The following is a 22,052-nucleotide window of genomic DNA, read 5'->3' on the forward strand; positions in this document are numbered from 1 at the left end:
TTTTCGAGGGACACGAACGCCCATAAGGCTGGCAGTCTTTAATAGTATCTCGTCGGTGACTGTATGTCCTAATCCTGGCCAATGATGATGTACGATCTGATCCAGTCTAAAGATGATGTAGGATCTGATCCAGGCTAAAGATGATGTAGGATCTGTTCTAGGCTAAAGATGATGTAGGATCTGATCCAGGCTAAAGATGATGTAGGATCTGATCCAGGCTAAAGATGATGTAGGATCTGTTCTAGGCTAAAGATGATGTAGGATCTTGTCCATGCTAAAGATGATGTAGGATCTTGTCCATGCTAAAGATGATGTAGGAGCTGATCCAGGCTAAGTACTAGACTAGGGGGCAGCACTATATGGGCACGGCCAAAACCCGGGCGTGAGCACTCTCATATACTCTCTGCTTGATCCAACGAGAGAGGCAGTACCGTTTCGCGCAGCTCGACTGATCGCAGCGCCTTGCTGCGAGCCTCCCAACTCCCACTCCACTACGCACTCCCCACTGTCTCGACTGAAAGTTTCATATACGCGGTGTCCAGAAATGAAATGAATTAGGATGAAATTATAGGCCATTATAGGGAATAGAAAATCGCGACTATTTGCAAATATAATGAATTAATATATTTTATTTAAATTAAAACATAATTTGTACATTATTTTCATATATGTTATTATTTACATTCATATATTAATATTTACAAAACATGTACAAATTACAATTTACAGACCATTTACAAATTATAACTTACAACTATTTACAAATTATAATTTACAACTATTTACAAACTATTTACTAATTATAACTTACAACTATGTAGGAAAATAAATGGAAAAGGATGACTGGTGTGGGCATTCAAATAATAACAACTATTGACGGTGAAGCCGTCCGCCAAGAATGCGATTTATAAATGTTATAAATTAAATTACATTAACTTAAATTAAATTACATTAAATTACATTAACTTAAATTAAATTACATTAACTTAAATTAAATTACATTAAATTACATTAAATTACATTAAATTACATTAAATTAGAAATTAAATATACATATTTACAAATTATTTATAAAAAATTTACACGTCGATGTCCGAGTCATCAGACGTCTCCAACAACTCGCCATTTTCTTCCAACACGGAATCAGTAATATGGTCGAGTTCGTGGAGCCTGTCTTCCTCCTTTATTGCGTGGCGAATGAAATTTTGCCAATTGTCGGTGGACACATTTTCGATGGCTTCGTGTACAAGTTCGCGGACATCTGCTAACTTGTATGTCGTATTCCGCGCTCGGATAAACTCCTTAACTTTTGCCCATGCGAGCTCAATGGGGTTTAGCTCGCAGTGGTAAGGGGGAAGGCGTACCACGGTACATCCATGTTCTGTGGCATATTCATCGATGACAAAGATGTTAGGCTGCCGATATTTATCAACTAAAGCTAATAACTGAACTTTGACGTTCCGTGGATTCACCTGTTCCCCCTTACCCTCGAGCCACGTGATTATTCGATCCCGTGTCCAACTCTTCGTTGGATACTTATCCTTCCTCACGCTGTGGTATGGCGCATTGTCCATAACAATAACTGCCCCATCTCGCAGCATGGGCAAAAGTTTGCAGAACCACTCAAAAAATGTGTCCCCGTTCATCTCATGATGATAATCAGCAGAGTCTTTCTTCGACTCGAAACAAAGGAGGGCCCCAGGTACAAATCCGTCTGCTGACCCGACGTGTAAAATAATTAGACGCTTACCTCTTCCGGTGGGAGCAGGTATGCCTATCGATAAGCCCCTTTCTTCGGCGTTCCTTGGGCAGCTGACACTTGCATCCACCCACAATCTCCTCTTGCAGTCCCCGGCGTTGATCCACGTTTCATCGAGGTAGTAGATGGGGCGTCCTTCTTCACGTAGGGTCCTTATTCTTTCGATGTACCTACAATGTAAATTGTATAGTGTACAATAGTATAAAAAACATTTTTGAATGTATGTTGATTGTTACTTACTGTTGCCGCCAATATACAATACGGGGTTCATCAATTAGAGCGCTGTTGCGCTTCCTCACAATGTATTCAAACTCCATACATTTTAGAAGCGTGTGGAGTGTTGTCTTCTTGAACGAAGGAAGTTCTTCATCGTTGTTAATAGCATCTAGAATCTTGTCCAACGTTGGAATCTCCCGATTCAACCAAAAGCTGTGCACCTTCCTCCTTATGGCTATGAGGTCTTCTTCCGATGTCTTCTCCAATATGCTCAATCTTCGCTTCTTCTTATTTGGCGATGTCACGTTTCCTGTTGTTTTGTACTCCGCCAGAGTTTTGCATACAGTATCCCGTCCAATTCCTGTCTGTTTAGAAAGGGATTGGACGATAGACTTGTATGTCATGCCTGGGTTCACTGTATTGACATGCTTATACAGATTTACCAGCATCTGCTTTTGAGCAGGTAGCACAAACTAAATAGAAAAAGAAACACAAAGCCAAACACCAATCATGCATAATAAATAAAACAACCAAAAGCCATGCATGAGCATGCATAATAAATATTTATAATACGAACTTACCTTCCCTGGCGGATTTTTCTTTGGTGGTGACATATGGGATGGACCAGGAACCTCCTCTTCCATTTTAAATGCCCTGAAAATCCTGAAATCACTTGTAACTCTTTAAAATTTAACCGCCAAAAACACACTTTGAAAAGCAAACCACACCCGGTATAGCTGCGAACAAAACGGTTTGCAGCGCTGCAGCACGTGGCGTCACTTCGGTGCCGCTGCGCGCATGCGCTGTGCATTGGGAAGGGAACGCATGGAGTGGGAGTATTACCAATTAGGACGAAGATGCGCAGCGACAGACGAAAACTGGTCTTCACGCGGTACTGCTCTCTCGTTGGATCAAGTTTAGATCAGTCTTATGTGTAAAGAGACTTAGAATCTAAAACTTGGTACTTAATATTTAATCCTTTCGTCTTAAATTTAATTTGTACTTTATATTTCGAAGAGCACCTTCTAATTGCACCTTTTATTTGGTTGTGATATGTTTAAATAGATTTATCAATTTGTAACAAGAAGGCTGCTATTGACCTCAGGATGGTAACATCTTTTTTACCCAATATTTTGGATACTTCCTCTTCTAGATCTATATCTTTTCTAGCGAAAAGTCTTAATAGTTTTCCTCTTTTCCTTTCGTAAATTGGACAATTCCAAATGATGTGATCTATATCACCGACGAGATATAAGGATAGACCTATCACCCAATGTATTTTGGTGGCCATCTTTGCTGAGGCCACATGGCCTCTTTTTCTTGTCATTTCCTGTATTACCAACTCGGTTTTGGAGCCCCAGGCAGGATCTCGACGGGACTGCTGACAGCTAAAATAGGCTGACAGCACGAATGGGATATAGGAATCATATTCCTATATCCCATTTGTGCTGACAGCTTTCTTACAATTAGTGGTAGCACAGACGAGGTTACATCTCGTCGGTGGTGGTAGAGGAATTAAAATTAAAAAATAGCTATAGCCACTGCAGTCTCGCGAATACATAGAATGTTGTTTTGATTAGTTAATTTCCTCTCTGTATTTGGAATAAATAATAAACGAATGATTACTATACGTACAATAATAAAGAATATGTATATATTTAACTGCAAAATCCGAAATGTTGCAAACAGCCAAATATTAATACGTATTTTATATATGTAATGTATACTTGAATAAAATAAATAAAATAAAATGAATAAAATAAATGTATCGTTAATTAAATCCTATGTGCATTATATATAGCAACTGCACCCGTTAAAACATCATGTAAAATTGCAATTGATAAGAATTACATGAGAAATTAAAAAATACACTTTATAAAACTCGGTTGATGCGGGAAAAAACGACAGGCATTGAAACATGTAAAAATCCTTAGATTCATTACAGTTAGATGCCGACGAAATTTTCAGTATAGGCTCACATAAAAAATTTGTAAAATGCAACTTTTATTTTTTTTATACAATTCCGGTCAATTTCAATTTTGTTAAAAATTTCTTTTTACATCCTGTAGTAAACTAGTTGCTCTACCTTTCTAAGAAAGTTCAAATCGTATAGTATACGATATTAAAAAAGTAATGGTCTTTTTAAGAGTGTCCGAATATTAGTCGGAGTCACTGTATATGTGCTTCAGGCATGGCTAGATCGTAGCTCGATCAGATGAGGCATTGTATTTCAATTAATTCAATTGAAAAAAAAATGAAAAATTAATTAAAAAAAGAAAAAACCGTATTTTGTTTACAATTCTCGGGAATCGAGGCCTTTCGAGCTCCGCTGTCGTTTACGTTAAATACATATTGACAATTGGATTATTAAAAAATGCATTAATTATTCTTTTACCAAGCGTAAACAGATAAAATTGATTTTTTTGTGAAGTGTCGAACGAAATACGAAAGGGAATCAGGTACCAGGTACGGGTGGTGGCATATTTTATTATAAGTTAATTATAGGTTACATGTTTATTATAGGTTTATTACAGGGCTGTGCTTCTTACCCCACTTCCCGTTACCTAAACTCTATCCCACGAGCTCGTTTTGACGTTTTGATCGCAACGCATCGTGTTCGAGCAGTTAGCTCAAAATAGCGGAAGAAGAGTACATTTCTTAAATCAATCTTGGTTCGCGTTACGAGTCAATTGCTAAATCCTGACCTTTCCGGTGTCAAACCCCTCCTATATATATTTTACATATTTAGTTTGCTTAGTTAGCTATATTAATTAACAAAAAATGGAATATAAAAATGTTAAATCTCGACCACATTATAAAAAGTGTGCGTATTTGAAGTGCAGTTTAACATCCCGCAATTCAACGGACAGTTCTACTTTTCATCGTTTTCCAGTTAATGACGATGACAGGTGTATAACGTGGCTGGTTAATAGCGGTTTAGACGATTGGGTAGAAATGACTAAGTCAGGATTGCGAAATAAATATCTATGTAGTCGGCATTTTTTAAGAAGTAGTTTTCATCCGTCGGGTGTTTTGCGTAGAAATGCCGTGCCTAGAGTGCTTGTTTTGGAAGACAGTGATAGCGATAGCGCAGACGAGAATCTCGCCGGTGGTGATTACGATGGTGACAGTGACCGTGATAGTGTTATTGACGGTGTTATAGAAAATTGTAATATTACAGCCATTTCATCTTCGCAAGAATGCACCATAGAGGGAAATCGGTTGATGGAAATTGAACAACATTTAAGCAAAGAAAAAAATAAATGTAAGATTCTTCGCACGCAATTACAAGCGAAGTCTAAAGCATTAAATAGAATTAAAAATAAGCTTTCTTCAGGTTGTATTGATGATAAATGTTTGAAGATGGCAATAGCGAAAAGAGTTTCTGGCATTGTTTTCACTTTCATAATAATGTTATTATTTAAACCTTTTAGGAGTGCTTTTACGCGCGATGAACAACAGTTATGCATGACAATGCATTATACATCGCCGTCTTTGTATAACAAAATGCGCACTGTTTTCAATTTTCATTTGCCGAGTCCAATTACACTTGTTCGTTGGTTCGGGAAAAGTGATATTTGGCCTGGTATTTGCCAAAATATATTTTACGGATTAAAAATAAAAGCTGCGCAGATGGAAGTCGCAGATCGTAATTGCGTACTTTTGTTTGATGAAATGGCGATTAAGAAATGTTTAACGTTCCACCCAACGAATCAGATCATTGAAGGTTTCGAAGACTTGGGATTTTTAGGTCGTCGTGCAGCCGTGGGTTCTCAAGTCCTTGTTTTTATTTTACGGGGGCTGTTCAATAATTGGAAACAACCAATAGCTTTTTTTGTTACAAGTTCGGGAATAAAGAGGGATAATTTATCCATAATTTTAGACAAAATTTTAGATGAGTTGCATAAGACCGGTTTGAAAGTTAGAGCGGTTGTTTCCGATCAGGGAAGCAGTAATCAGAGCATAGCAGACGAACGCACATCAATCAACAAACCTTATTTTTCAAGGAATGGCCAAAAAATTTATTTTCTTTACGATTATTTACATTTGTTTAAGAGTATTAGAAATAATTTAATGAAGCATAATTTTTCGATCAATGGATCCTTAGTTTCGTGGAACGATGTCGTTTCACTTTGGAATTTAGAAAGGACTAAGGGTACACGAGCAGCTTACAAATTATCAGAAAAGCATGTAAGGCCAAATGCATTCGATAAGATGAAATGTAAGCTTGCTCTTCAAGTTTTCAGTAAGAGGGTATCGTCTGCGTTGTTCACCGCTTCGTTGACTGGTTGCATAAAAACAACGACTGTTCAACACACGGCCAGTTTCTTTGAAACCTTAAATGATTTGTTTGACAATTTAAATAGTAGATGCGCCCGCGACCCCAACCCAAACAAATGTGCGCTTTCGCGTTATTATAGTCACGTTGAAGATAATTTGAAACTGCAATTACATGCGATGCAAAATTGGTTCGTTGTTACTCCGAAAGGATTAAAAGTGCCCCCTTGTTTGTTGGGGTTGCAACAATCTATAAGTGCCACCCTGCAACTGTGGTATGACCTACGAGAAGAAGGGGTTACATTTTTGATGACTTCGCGTCTTAATACAGATGCGCTAGAAAATTACTTCTCAATTCTGCGGATGCACGGTGGCACTTATAATCATAATCCTTCGGTAAAAGCGGTGCGTCTTGCTATGAGGAAATATATTCAATTGCACTTATGTAGTGGTAGTTCAGATAATGGAAATTGCATGCCCGATGACGACACACCGTTAGTACTGGGGGATGATATACCGCGAGACGATGTACCACAATTATGTGAACCAACTGCGTCGTCTTCCGGTCATCCATTTTTTGGCGAAGAATTTAATAATGATGACAGTATCGATACGCATGTTGAAGGGAATAATAATATTAATGAACTGTCAACGCCAGTAAGTTCTTTAGAAGCTTGCGCCGTCGAATATTTTGCAGGGTATATTGCTAAAAAAAGCATTGAAAGAACGGGATGTCCTACATGTTACGACTTATTTGTTTCTAAAAACAGTACCTTTTGTCGCAACGAGCAAATACTGCTATTTTTCCGGGCATATGTTGTTAATGATAGCCCAGATTTTGGATATCTCTATGTTCCAAGTGTAGAGTTTTCAAATATATTTAAAATTATTAATGACAGTTTTGATACTCATTATCCGAAATTACGAAGCGAAACTTTCATCCTGGATAAATTGTTTTCGATTATTTCCCACTTTTTGGATCAGAAATATCCAGAATGGTTTAACCACGATGAATGTGCTGAACATCGAAAAAGCATGGTATATTTTACATTAACAGTCAAAATTCATAAAGATACAGTATGGCTCGGGCAACAATTGAGACTTTCAGGTTCACGCATGACAAAAAATTCAAGATTATCGCATCTACAGAATGTTTAAACAGTAACAATCACCACTGTAACTTCTACGTTTCTTACTCATTGGTCCTTCGAGATGGATCGCGAGAAAGTGTATCCACATCCATAACGGAGAGTTCTGTGACCATGGCGGATTCAATCGTGGCTCAAATTAACACGAAACGCGCCATTGACCGCAGTCTTCCCAATCTGCGGAAGCTGGGTTAGGAGAACTGGACCGAATGGACGCTGCGAATCAGAATCGCCCACCTGCGGGACCTATGGCGTAATTTCGACAACATGAACAATCTATTCGACCATCCCACGAGAAGCCCGAGCGACGATCCCGTACTTCTCCGATGACGAATTCGAGGAGACGGAAGAAACCTACTTGGAGACTCTGGCCTTTATGACGTCTCTTCCGCCAACTTTAACTTCTGTCTCTACTTTCTAAATACTACATGTATTTGTATATTGTATGAATGATGTAAGTGTGCATGTCATATGACTGACAATGAGTGTGAGTGTGCATGTAATACAATTAAATAAAATTGTGTACTATTTATTTCATCCCCTGTTTCATATATTAGGTAGTGGTCTGTTAATTGCAGACAACTAATAAAAATATAATTAATAATTTCACAAAATAATACAGTGATTATTGTTTTAAAACTGATAAAAATAATGGTAAAAGATCAACTATATATATCTAAACTCCTGTATGCTTTTGCGATATAATGACAAGTCAGATCAATAATATAGAGAATATTTTGAAAAAGAAATAATAATTGTATATTTAATAATAACGCATATATAATAACCGACACGACGCAACTTATTGTAACGAAACCTCGCATAACAACTTAATATATTGTCCTTAAAATTTTTTGTTAACTGCGATCTTCTGAATATTTTTCCGTCCTTTGAAAAATTGTATTTTATAGCAGAAGGTTTAAAGAAACCAACAATTAACACTTTATATTAATAAATTTCAAGATAAAAATAGCGTTTAATAGGAAACTCAATTTTCAACAACAATTATTATTTTGTTTGCTATCAATAAATAACAGTTTATTTATTTAAATCGAAAAAACATTTATTCAGCTTTAAAATGATTATAGAAACAGGAAGCATTATATTTAAACAGAGATGAAATATTGAGATTGAATTAATCATGTATTGACTGACTCGACTCGTTTCGTTTACTTTTTCAGAATTGGACTGTATATATATATATATATTCGTCGATGCTGTAACGTGGAAAATAGCAAAAATACGCGCTGTGCATTACACGGCAGTAACAGTAAATTGGCAACTATGCGACGAATATTTTCGAATGTGTTTTGACAACTACGCAATCGATATCTGAAATTATACGTGATTTCTAAACTCACCACTCTAAATTGTAGAGGGCATACGAAAACCTCTGGTTTTTTTGCACAGTCGGTAATTCATAGCGTGGACATGAAGTCCCATAAGATGATAGGTCTATCCTTATATCTCGTCGGTGTCTATATCCTCCATTTCGTGACCGCATTCGCATTGTGTGTAATTGATATAATTTTTTCTATAAAGTGATGCTGCTAAATTGTAGTGGTTAGATCTAATTCTACTTAGCATGTTTATGGAGCGTCTTCCTATGTTTTTTATGGCTTCGAACCATGGTTTTCTTTTGCCAATATTGTTGTCAGAGGTTTCAAAGTATCTTGTCCCCTTATATAATCCTTCACTTTTGTGTTTCTGATCTGATTTTTGCCACCTACTGTCTATGATATGATTAATTACATCGTTTGCTGGTATTTTAATGTCCTCATCCTGTTCATAATTTGTTCTTTCCTTCGCTATTGTATCTGCTCTCTCATTCCCTTCAATTCCCGCATGAGCTGGTATCCATGCAAAGAATATTCTGTTATTTCCATTTATGTTGATCTTGTTAACTTGTTTTGCGATTTTTATGATCTATGGGTTTATGTTCTTGTCTGGTGAGATGTTTTGCAGTCCACTCAGAGCACTCTCTGAATCTGTTAAGATAATTATTTTGACATTGTCATTTATATATTTTTCTTCTACCATGCAAATTGCTTTGCTGATAGCTATACATTCAGTGGTAAATATGGTTGCAACTTTGTTAATACTGAGGCCCTCTTCTTCCCATGTGCTATCCTTCCTGGTAACGATGCCTGCTCCGTTTGAGGAACTGTCTTTTTTTTTTGATCCGTCTGTGAATATTAAAATCGGGTATTCTTCTGTGATCCCAAATTTTTCCTTGATCATGTTAATAAGAGTTTCATCATTGAATTTGTGACACTGCCTTACGAACCCAGTTTCTACATCTATCAGGTTCTTCCAGTCGATTTTCTTCAGTTCCTTTAGGTCTTTTTCGTCTTCCCAAAAGTCTGTTTTCCATATAATGTCTTCCATATCTTTTGTTTCCCTCCATGCTTTATTTAAAGTAGTATCTTTATTAACTGGTATGACCATTCCATCGTAGTTAACTATTTGACTATTAATATGCATCAAGGTTTTGTTATTCTTTTTGGATCTCAACTTCAATATGAACTTCTCCGAAAGTAGGTTTACTCTTTCTTCAAAGTTCATTATTCCAGCTTCCACTGCCATGACATTTGTCGGTGTGGAGTTCCTATAGCCCATAGCTATTCTTATTCCTTCGTTTTGGATTTTCTGGTACCTTTCCTTAGACTTGTTTGTTGGGCTGTAATAAACTGGTATGGCATATTCCAGAACTGATCTTACGAGGCTTTTATAAAGATGGATCATGATGTTTGGGGATGCACCATTTTTTATATGTGCAATATATCTTAGCATATTTAGTCTTTTTTTTGCTTTTTTTTCCGTTTCTTCTACCTGATGGTTGAACTTCAATTTGTTGTCCAGTGTTATGCCTAAAAATTTAGCTCTTTCTGACTCTTCTATTATAATTTCTCCCCTCTTTATTTTCAATTTATTTCTCCTGCGGGTATGTTTTGTGTAGTATAGAATTTGAGTTTTGCTTTCAGAGATTTCCAGTTGAATTTCCTTAAGCTTTTCAGTAAGAGTTTGCATAGCTTTTGTTGTATTGTATTCAGCATCCTTCATATTATTACATGTGATTACTATTGCGATATTATCTGCGTATTGTAAGATTTCATAATTCTCTTCTTCCATTCTGTGGCCTAATTCCAATGTGTAGATATTGTATAAGATAGGGCTAAGTATAGATCCCTGAGGTAGTCCAATAAAACTATCCTCTACTCTATCTGGTTCGAACTCTCTAATGAAAGTGTTTTTCCTCTGATTTAGCCATCTCTTGATGTAGTTATAGATTCGTTCTGGGCATTTTATCTTTTTTAAGATGTTTAGAAGGATATTATGGTCTACATTATCGTATGCAGCTTTTACGTCCACCAACATTATCACAGTTTCCTTATGTGATCTACTGTTACGCCTTATTATCGAGTTCATCGATGCTAGGTTATCCATGGTACCTCTACCTTTCCTAAAACCATTTTGTGATTCGTGTATTAGTGACTTTCTTTCAATCCAGTTGGTAAGTCTGTCTACGACAACTCTCTCGCATATTTTACCCAGACAGCTAGTCATAGATATTGGTCTGACAGAGTTTTTTCCTATTTTGTCTATGAATACGACCTTTGATTCTTTCCATTGTTTAGGTAGATCTTCCTCGCCGGACCATATGTTCTGGAAGATATCCAGTATTTCATATTTGGCGGAGTTGGGTAGGTTCCTAATTATCCTATTGTCCAGGTTGTCTAGACCAGGGGCCGATTTTAAATTGGCTTTTAGAATGCTGTGTTGAAGTTCATCTTGTGTGATAACTTTGTTCCATATTTCATTTTCCTGGAGGGTATTGTCATCGTATATTCTCTGTAAAAGTTCTGTTCTTACTTCATCTATTGTGTGAACATCTCTCAAAGGGGATTGAGTCTTCTCATTTCCTGGAATTTTGGTAATATCATTTATTACCTTTTCTTCTAGTTTATTCCTAATTTCTGGAGTCTGTTTGTTCCCTCTCTGTTTTACAAAACCGCATTGTAGTCTTTTAATCTTGTTCCAAATTTCTCCCGTTGGAGTATTATTATTTATAGATTCTGAAAAATCTAACCAAGTTTTGTTTTTTTTTTGTTTGATAAGTACCTTTATTTCTCTTTCTTCTTTTTTTAAATCCTCCCAGCTATCTAAGGTAGGATTTTTATGAAACTTGGATGCAGTTTTTTTAAGGTTTTTCCTCTTTTCCCAGCATTCTTTATCCCACCATGGAGGACTTCTTTTATTGATATCTACCCAGACAACCAGGCATGTTCCTAGGGGTTTCTCCTCTTGTATTCCTTTGATGTTGACTAATATCGTTGTTTCTAATGATTCGATTGTTGTAGGATTCTGAGTTGGGATTTAATTTGTTGTAATCCTTTTCTTGGGTTTTGATAATAGCTTCTTTTATTATCATTTCGAGTGTATTGTATCTGTCTTGAATTGTTTGCTCGTGCTTTTCTTCTCTATTCCCCGTTTCATCTATTATATAATTTAGTTTCGACTCAATTATTTCTCTGAATTTAGGCCAGTTCATCGTAACATCATTATATGGCTTCTTATTCCCTTTCTTCTTATTGCAGTGTATAATATTGTCAAAGAGTTTCATCTCAAGGATAAAGTGATCAGATCCCCATTGCTCGCCAGTGTTCCTATATTGGCTTTTACCTATTGTATTCATCGTTGTTATAAACAGGTCTATGTTCGATGGATTTGTCCTTCCATCTCCTATCCGTGAGATTGTGTCAAAGTTTCCTATAAAAAGGTCAGATTCCATTAGAACATCCTCCAGAATGCGACCATCCCCATTTGTATTAACACAGTTCCATAATGGACTTTTCGCATTATAGTCACCAATGAATATGGTGTCAACGTTCTTTCTCTTGCTATTGAAGAGGTTTTTCCAATTTTGTTTGTTCCAATTTAGATCAGGTTTCCTGTATGATACAACTATGTCAATTTCTTTTTCAGAGTTATATATTGTGATTGAGACGGTATCTGTTTCCTTCATTTCCTGTTCCCTTATAGTATTTACTCTGTGTTTAATGTTATTTTTGATTAATATACAGACGCCCCCGCCTTGGATGCTTTCCTGTCTATCATTTCTGTACAAGTTATAACCTTTGATATTGAATCCATTGTGTTTGTTCGATAACCATGTTTCGGTGATGCATAAAATGTCAAACTCCTCTGTTAAGATTTTTACTTCATTGATCTTATTTTTTATACTTCTCGCGTTCCATAGTCCTATTCTGATAAGGTTGTCTGACATATATGTTTTGAGTGTGGTTTATGTGTGTTGTTATCTTCTTTGCCTTCCTTCATTATTTCATTACTTTGTGAGGAACTATTGAGAGTTAATTCTTCATCTTTTTCTTCTTCTTCCACTGTGAAGCTTTTATAAAAGTCTCGTATATCAGTGGATGTGGAGGGTTGACTGTCCATCTCTTCTTCATGCAGATCATTTTTTACGTTTCCTTTATAATAATTGTCTCTAACTTTTTTCCTAATCTTTTCTATTTCTTTCTCCCTGTCATATTTCCTCTTTACTTTCTCATGGGCTATTGTCTTATGTTCTTGGTTATCTCTTCCGCTTAAGTCCATATCATCATCTTTATTTTTCTTAGGATGTCTTTTTAGTTTCATCCTCTCTTCAATTTTTCCTTCGAGATTACGTTCCTGGATAAGGAGAATTAATTGGTCTAATAATTCATCGTCTGTCTTTTTCTTCATTGATTCTGTTATTTCTTTATCCAACCTTTTATTTCTTTTTATGTCTTGTGTATAGTCTACATATCGTTGTGTTTTATCTTCTTGTTGGTTGTTTAAGTAGTTCGTCCTCGTATTGGTGAAACCTTGTCTCTTTCTTATATTTGTCTGTTCTTTGACTCCTTGTGAGTTTGTTATTTCCCTGTTTTCCTTACATAATGTTTCGAACCTATTGGATGACCCATTCGACCAACGTCTTTCATCTGTGTTTCTTTTGGTAGAGTATTTTCTAATTGTATCAGTATGGTGTCTATTATGTGTATTAATATTCCCGACTTGGTATGGTTTTTCTGGTGCTCTTTTGGAGACCACCTCGGCCCAGCTGTCTTTGATAATTCTTGGACCTACTCTTTGGTTAGTATGTTTGATGATATCCGTTTCTATAGGACCAGTAATTGTTTCCCAGTATTCCACCCTGTCTTTTTTATTGAGTGGTGGGAATTTTGGGATGTGTCGGTTTTGAATATTATATGTTTGTTGATCAATTTCATGTTCCTTGTCTTCTCTCCTTCCATGTGTATTATCGTATTGTGAATGTATGTTCTCGTTTGAGTCAAATAGAGGTCCATAAGAGGCCCTTTCTTTGGCCACTTTATATGGTACGTTTTTATACACCATGATTTTTTTAATAAATCTTTCTCTCTGATTTATCTTACATTCCCTAGATACGCTGGTGTGCTCCTCACCGCAGTTGTAGCACTTTGGTTGTTCGTTGCATGTCCCGTGGTACTCCTCTGAGCACACGAAGCACCTTTTTTTTTGGTTTTTGCATTTAGTTTGTGTGTGTCCAAATCTCAGGCATTTATAGCACTGCTTTACAGATTCTACAAATGGTTCAACTCTGACCCACACATGTCCATATCCTATCAATAGTTTGGTAGGAAGTGAGTCCCCTTGAAATTTGATCAATATAGACTTACTTTCTTCCCATATGATTTCGTTATCCTTCTTTTTTCTTTTTTTAAGTCTTTCCAAGGAAAAGAGACATTGGTTGGGTGAAAGCTGTTCTCTTAATTCTTCTATTGTGCCCTCCCATTCTGTGATTACTCCTTTTCTGTATTTTATCCTGTATGGGATAGAAGTGTACATACAGCTTTCTTCTAAGGTTCCTTTTTTTAGCAAGTTGTTGGCATCTTTCCTGTTTCTAGTGGTCATTTCTGCTCTGGAAAACCCTGTCATTTTAATTGAAACAGGGTTTATCCCTTCACTCGTGATAAATCTGTAAATTTTAATAAGATTGTATCCCAGACAGCCAAAATCCTTGATTGTGTCCAGGCCACAAATGCGCGTGAGGGCTCGTAGTGTTCCCTGGACACAATCTTGGCACATGATGTCGTTGCCACAATCCGGGATATCGTGCCCAGATTAACGATCGGGCCGTTGTAAGATGGCAGCACATAGCCGCACTAACTCTTCCTTTTTACTTATTTTGTACGCATTCGAGGCGGGAAAATTAAATGATAGATTTTATGTATTGTAGTATTTGTAGTAGTTTTCCTAGACTGCGGATCTTTATGCAAAATAAAAATTGTCTGCATCGATTGCAAGAGATAGAAACTAAATTGAGTGTTACTTTTTTATGCAAAAAAAAATTCTCGTCATATAAAAGCTACATTTATTTTATAATGCTCATATAAATATTCATTAGAAACGAATCAAATTTTATTTCATTTAAAAAGGAAGGCGTGACAATCTTATTTGTTAGCACAGCACAGTCGCACTAATGCGCCGAATGCCGTGGGTTATACAGGGCACTCTCTTCCTTTTTGTTATCTCTTCCTTATGTTACTTCTTCCCCCCTTGCCGTTCCATTTTCTTTACAGTTACATTAAGAGTAAACCTACACATAAATCAATAAACTAGTAATACATTGATTATCCCCTAATACGTACAGTTACACGAATTAATATTCGGACGATCTAAAAAAGATGATAACTTTTTTAATATTGTACTATACGATTCGAACTTTTTTGGGGAGCTAGAGCAATTAGTTTACTACATCATGTGAAAAGAAATTTTTTCAAAAATTGCATTTGGTCGGAATTGCAGAGAAAATACTAAATCTTACATTTTACAACTTTTTCGTGCGGGCCTATATTGAAAATTTAAAAAGTACGTTTTCTAGGCCTGCGTAAATAATATGCACTGTGAAAGTTTCATCGAAATCGGTTGATGCGGGAAAAACACGACAGGCCTTGAAAGATGTAAGAATTCTTCGATATAGGCTGAAAATCTGCGATTTTTACCATTTTTAAACGTTTTAAACGTAGCTCATTGCAACGTTAACCGATTTTGACGAAATTTTCAAAATATGTTTAGTCGACACAGATCTACGAAGCGTATTTTTCAATTTTTCAATATGGGCCCACATAAAAAAGTTGTAAAATGCAACTCTTAGTATTTTTCCATACAATTCCGATCAATTGCAATTTTTGAAAAAATTTCTTTTCACATCCTGTAGTAAACTAATTGCTCTAGCTCCCCAAAAAGTTCAAATCGTTTAGTACAATATTAAAAAAGTTCTCGTCTGTTTTAGAACGTCCGAATATTAATTCGAGTAACTGCAATTCCAGTATCTCCTTTTTCCAGGATTGCAAGGGTAAGATAACGTAAAAGAAAATATACTTTATTTAAGATCTAACGATACTAAGCTAACCTAAACTAACTATATCGAAAAGAAAAGTCCACTCGGTACTAAGCTGTTCTACACTGTGCAGTTCGATCTGCTCGCATTGACTTCCAGAGCCACTATGCAGCAGTGATGCCAGAATCGGGGACGCGAGGACGCTTCCCCTCCAGCATAGGTTCCCCCTCTCTGACGGACCGTCCTCGCCGTAGCTTCTGCTGCGCACGCGCTACACACGAACGTACTTCTACTCTGCCCGTGTGAGTGCATGCTCGATTCCACGCGCGCTACACACAAGCGTACCTCTACCATGTCCGTGTGACTACCTGCTCGACCGAACGCGTCGGCGACGTGTTCCTTCGATTTTCACCAATTTTCATGTTGCCGAAGTTTCGGAAGCACGAGTCGGAAAGTCGGGATCTGGAGACGGCGCGCATTTGAATCCCGGGACGGCGCGGCGCGGCGCGGTGCACATTTTGCTATAACTTTTGATCTAAAAAAGATATCGAAGCGAAATTTGGACTAAATTTTTTTTTAAAAAACCGGGTTTAATGGTTCATCCTAAAATATGTTTTGTATTTCTTAAAAAATTTTTCTCGTTGATCTTTAAAGTTAAGGTAGTCCAGAAGACCCCCAACACAAATTGATTTTTAGTCGAACCATGCTCAATAAACAAATACGAAAAAATTTATAAATATTCCACTTAATAGCACACATGATTGAGATTTTTTTCAGATTTTTCAGATTATGCAGACATGTTTAAAAAAATTGAAAATCTCGAAACATTCGAAGAAAATGCATATTTCGTATTGAACTTTTCGAGATACCAGTTTTATAAAAATTCATTAGTCCGATATTATTGAAACAATTGTCCTTAATTTTTCTCAGAATTTTTTATAAATTGTATCGTTAAAAAATCAAAATCAATTTTTTCGATACTTCTTTGTTGATGTATTATGTAATACTGAATATTTTTATAATCAGAAAAATAATGTACAGACTTGATAATGCAATATAAAATATTTTATTTACGTTATATTTCAATATACATATGTGCATCACTCCTAACAATTTTGGTAATCACATAATTATTGTAACGACATTTTACATATATAAGGTCGTTAAGTATGAAACTAGACAAATAAAACACAAATTTCAAACACATTTGTCGATGACAGACATTTATCCCTTATGTCGGGAAAGCATTTATATGAAAATTCATCGCCCTCGCAAAGTTATAATCAATTAACTTTGCACTCGTTTTCGAACTAGTGAGGTCGTGTTTTCTTCGTTAATCGTTCGATAGTTTAGTTCATATAGTAAACAGCCTCCAGTATGGATGAAGAGAGTGGAAGAGATGAGAGAAAGGATGACCAGCGGAACCGGGGGTCCAGAGTGTGTGAATGAGTGAAGAAGAATGTGTGAGGAATGAGTGAACGGTGTGCTCTCTCTCTCTCTCTCTCTCGTGTTTAAGTGTAAATTTAAGTTAAGAATGAAGCGATAAGGAAGGTGAAGTTTGTAAGCGGAGCGGAGGTCCGCGTTTGTACCCCGAAATGGGAAATAAAATACTATTATTATTATTATTATTATTATTATAGTAAACAGCCTCCAGTTTCTTTGTCACGTTTTTAATACTTTTTAATGGGTTTTTAACATTTTTTTATCTTATTAGGAATTTATTTTAGTGAGTGACCATATTCATCGATGAAAAAAGATAAGTATACGTTACTATTTATATTGAGTCCTACAAGATTGCAATTAGAATTACGATTTTAATTAGGTCTACTTTTTCTTTGAATATAGCAACGCGTGGGTGTCAGCGGTAATGAAATAGCAGATTCAAGAATGACTTCAAAGAAAAGCGAAGTGTATCGTTACATTAATATTTCATTCTGTAAGTACTTTGTACTTATAACTTTAACTATGTGTTTTTTTTATGTTATAGAAAGACAGAGGACCATTTAAAATCGCGGTAACGTAAAATCAATATTAGCAGATTCAAGAATGACTTGAAAGAAAAAAGATAAGTATATGATTACATTAATATTTCATTCTGTACTTTGTATAATTATAACTTTAACTATGTGTTTTTTATGCTATAGAAAGGCAGAGGCCCATTCAAAATCGCGTGTGTGTCAGCTGGAGTGGACTTTCTGGACAACGTAAAATCAATATTAGCAGATTCAAGTGAATGACTTCAAAGAAAAGATAAGTATAAACTATACTATAAAGTTATACATTAATATTTTATTCTATACTTTGCAATCATGACTTTAACTAATTATTTTTTTTTTTGTTATGTTACAGAAAGGCAGGGACCATTTCAAATCGATTTTCGTAACCGGAGATGTATGAAACTTGACAAATGTGTTTGAAATTTGTGTTTTATTTGTCTAGTTTCATACTTAACGACCTGATATATGTAAAATGTCGTTACAATAATTATGTGATTACCAAAATTGTTGGGAGTGATGCACATATGTATATTGAAATATAACGTAAATAAAATATTTTATATTGCATTATCAAGTCTGTACATTATTTTTCTGATTATAAAAATATTCAGTATTACATAATACATCAACAAAGAAATATCGAAAAAATTGATTTTGATTTTTTAACAACGATACAATTTATAAAAAATTCTGAGAAAAATTAAGGACAATTGTTTCAATAATATCGGACTAATGAATTTTTATAAAACTGGTATCTCGGAAAGTTCAATACGAAATATGCATTTTCTTCGAATGTTTCGAGATTTTCAATTTTTTTAAACATGTCTGCATAATTTATAATATTTTAATTTTTATTTAATTTTAATTAATATTTATAAATTTTTTCGTAATTGTTTATTGAGCATGGTTCGACTAAAAATCAATTTGTGTTGGGGGCCTTCTGGACTACCTTAACTGTAAAAATCAACGAGAAAAATTTTTTAAGAAATACAAAACATATTTTAGGATTAACCATTAAACCCGGTTTTTAAAAAAAAAATTTAGTCCAAATTTCGCTTCGATATCTTTTTTAGATCAAAAGTTATAGCAAAATGTGCACCGCGCCGCGCCGCGCCGTCCCGGGATTCAAATGTGCGCCGTCTCCAGATCCCGACTTTCCGACTCGTGCTTCCGAAACTTCGGCAACATGAAAATTGGTGAAAATCGAAGGAACGCGTCGCCGACGCGTTCGGTCGAGCAGGTAGTCACACGGACATGGTAGAGGTACGCTTGTGTGTAGCGCGCGTGCAATCGAGCATGCACTCACACGGGCAGAGTAGAAGTACGTTCGTGTGTAGCGCGTGCGCAGCAGAAGCTACGGCGAGGACGGTCCGTCAGAGAGGGGGAACCTGTGCTGGAGGGGAAGCGTCCTCGCGTCCCCGATTCTGGCATCACTGCCACTATGCCTATTTTCCCTTCGTCAAGGGCTCTCGTCGCCAGTCGTTCTTTTACTTCTCCCCCACGATCTATACCTGAGTAATAAACGTAACGGTTTTTTCCGCGAAGGTTTGGGACCATTTGGGACTTGGGACACGGTTCTGCAGGCCATCGCCGCTCGCCTGCAAACCATCTGTGTCCCAAATGGTCAGGATACAAAATACTAGACGCTCTTAGACCTAATGTTAATTTATTCGAACCCCACAATAATAATACAAACACGGGATTTCTCACTAGTCAAAAACGCTAGATAAAAGATCGTTCTAGGGCCCCATCTCCCTCAAAAGACCTATTTTCCGTTTACGGGGCGAAAAATTAAAAATTATTCGGAAGCATACAAGCTATTTTCATATACATGCTGCCGAATAATGCCAATTACGCCTCCTAAACGAAAAAATAGGACTTTTGAGGCAGATAATGTCCTAGATCGATCTTTTTTCTAGCGTTTTTGACTAGTGAAAAACCCCGTGTTTGTATTATTATCGAGAGATGAGAAGAGACGAATCCCGCACCCTTGCAATCCTGAAAACGAGTCTACTCCGTTTTAATAAACTAAAGCAAGGGTTTGAAACCAAGGAGTATGTTCGGTTGCAGGTAGCTACGGTTATAAAGAATACATCTGGCTACATCGGCTGTGCTTCTTTCGGCTGGCTAAAAATCACTTTGTTGGGAGGTACATCTGGAAGGTCTTTAGCTGAATGTTTTATGTAGTTCCTTTTTCATTTGGAGCAACCTAAGCATTGGAAAAACCGAAAAAATACCGGTATTATTTCGGTTTCGGTAGAAAATTGATTGTGCCGTTATTCGAAGACTTTTAATAAATCCACTATCCACAGTCCAAATTCTATCTCGAGTTTAGTCTTTTTTTAATCGGAAGAACGCCACACGAAGCAGCTAGCGTCATTTACATGAAACAATTACGAAAAATAAACAATGTCTGCAATTTACTTGTTAGTGGTTTCATGCCGATATGCCTGGTTGGCCGTGGCGCGTCGTGTTACCTGGCCGTATTTATTGCACCACTTGGCCATGGCGACCGAAGCCTTCGCCGCCCTGACAGAAAATTATTCGAAGCTACACCGTTTCTGGTTTCCAGATGGCTGGAAAACACCAAGCACTAGCTTAAATTTTGTTCCGTTCACCCCCAAATGAGACTTTCACCAACATGTTCAGTCGCGTGTTTAACACTTTTTAATGGGTTGAATGGGTTGTTAACATTTTTTTATCTTATTAGGAATTTATTTTAGTTAGTGATCATATTCATCGATAAAAAAAAGATGAGTATACGGTACTATTTACATATATTGAGTGCTATAAAATTGCAATTAGAATTACGATTTCAATTATGTCTACTTGTTCTTTAAATACAGTAGAGACTCCCGTATCCGTACCACCATTATCCGAATATCCTAATATACGGACGTTCTATGTATTGTCCGTATGTTCTGTTATCGCCGCGCCGCTCGCTGTGCCGGGATTCAAATGCGCGCCGTCTCCAGATTCCGACTTTCCGACTCATGCTTCCGAAACTTCGGCAACGTAAAAATCGAAGGAACGCGTCGGCGTCGATCAGTCGAGCAGGTAGTTCACACAGACAGAGTGGAGGTACGCTTGTGTGTAGCGCGCAAACAATCGAACAGGCACTCAGACGGGCAGAGTTTTCACGTTATGTACCAAAGTTTCGAAAGCATGAGGCCAAGGCGAAAAGTCAGAATCTGGAGACAGCGCACAGTGGGACCTTTCGTCCAAATCGGAGACAAAATCGAAGAACTTTCGATAGAAATGAGGCAGAGCGATGAAATTTTTTTAAAATTAAAGCTGAAACATTACAGAATATGGGAAAAATAGGGAGATTATGGTAAGAACGTTTTTTAACCTTGAGAAAATTCGTTAAACATGTAGAATTTCAAGGAATCGATTTTGCAATATCCTGAGGTCGTAGACAAATTTCGAGACCAGATTTGAAATCAGCGTGACAAAATCTACGGGAAATGATATATGGTAAAAATTAAAAAAAATTTTTTCCGCGCGTGGTATTGGAAAAACCACAATTTTCTCGAAATTGTGCAAGTTTAACGAATTTTCGCAACGTTAAAAAACATTCTTACCATAATCTCCCTATTTTTCCCATATTCTGTAATGTTTCAGCTTTAATTTTTAAAAAATTTCATCGCTCTGCCTCATTTCTATCGAAATTTCTTTGATTTTGTCTCCGATTTGGACGAAAGGCCCCACTGTGCGGCGCTCATGTGACTCTCGGCACAGCGCGCGGCGCACTGTGCTATAACTTTTGATCTAAAAGAGATATCGAAGAGAAATTAGGCCTAAATTTTTTTTAGGCCTAATGATGTAAACGGAAATATATTTTGCATTTTTAAAATAATGTTTTCGTTGATTCTTAAGGTATAGCCGGAAAAGATGGTCAGAAGTATCCAACCAAATTTGTTTTTAGTCACGTCATGTTCAACAGAAAATTATTAAAAAATTCATGAATATTCTATCGAATAGCATACACGACTGAGATTTTTTCAAAATTTCGGTTGCATAATCTATTTTTAAACGAATCGGAAAACATAAAACTGCCGATTTTATATTGGTCTTCAGTTGACCACATTTATTTTGTATTATTACGTTAGTTATGTCTAATCCTGATTATTAATGTGTATTTCTTCAGGTTTTTTTGATTATGGAAACATGTTTTATAAAAATTGAAAACCTCCAAACATTCGAAGAAAATGCATATTTTGTATTGAAGTGTTAGAGACTCCAGTTTTATAAAAATTCAGTACTTGGATATTATTGAAGGAACT

General features: G+C 36.3%; 1 protein-coding gene and 1 long non-coding RNA gene across 4 annotated transcripts; one reads left to right on the forward strand and one right to left on the reverse strand.

Annotated features, from left to right (window-relative positions):
- Positions 1-406: 406 nt before the first annotated feature.
- LOC143207512 (uncharacterized) lies at positions 407-2,753 on the reverse strand. Of its 2 annotated transcripts, none has more exons than XM_076421080.1 (3): positions 2,557-2,753; positions 2,000-2,448; positions 407-1,929 (listed from the first exon to the last, which is right to left on the reverse strand). In XM_076421080.1, exons 1-3 carry the CDS (start codon positions 2,617-2,619, stop codon positions 1,080-1,082), a joined length of 1,362 nt encoding a protein of 453 aa, XP_076277195.1. In that variant the 5' UTR covers positions 2,620-2,753; the 3' UTR covers positions 407-1,079. The 2 variants fall into 2 exon arrangements, with proteins under 2 accessions (XP_076277195.1, XP_076277204.1); XM_076421089.1 differs by having other exon boundaries at positions 408-1,929; positions 2,000-2,340.
- Positions 2,754-8,819: 6,066 nt separating this feature from the next.
- On the forward strand, positions 8,820-18,914 carry LOC143207521 (uncharacterized). 2 transcript variants are annotated; one of them, XR_013008680.1, is made up of 3 exons: positions 8,820-8,964; positions 15,722-15,784; positions 15,903-18,914. It is a non-coding gene; the product is annotated as an uncharacterized LOC143207521 (long non-coding RNA). The 2 variants fall into 2 exon arrangements; XR_013008681.1 differs by having other exon boundaries at positions 15,929-18,914.
- Positions 18,915-22,052: the final 3,138 nt, after the last annotated feature.

This window comes from Lasioglossum baleicum, chromosome 1 (genome assembly GCF_051020765.1).
Source record: "Lasioglossum baleicum chromosome 1, iyLasBale1, whole genome shotgun sequence".
NCBI lineage: Eukaryota > Metazoa > Arthropoda > Insecta > Hymenoptera > Halictidae > Lasioglossum > Lasioglossum baleicum.

Coding starts and splice junctions, on each gene's coding strand:
- LOC143207512 (XM_076421080.1), bottom strand. CDS start 2,619: ATGGAAGAGGAGGTTCCTGGTCCATCCCATATGTCACCACCAAAGAAA. Junction 2,449..2,556: donor AGAAAAATCCGCCAGGGAAG/GTAAGTTCGTAT, acceptor TTTTCTATTTAG/TTTGTGCTACCTGCTCAAAA. Junction 1,930..1,999: donor ATTGTATATTGGCGGCAACA/GTAAGTAACAAT, acceptor TTTACATTGTAG/GTACATCGAAAGAATAAGGA.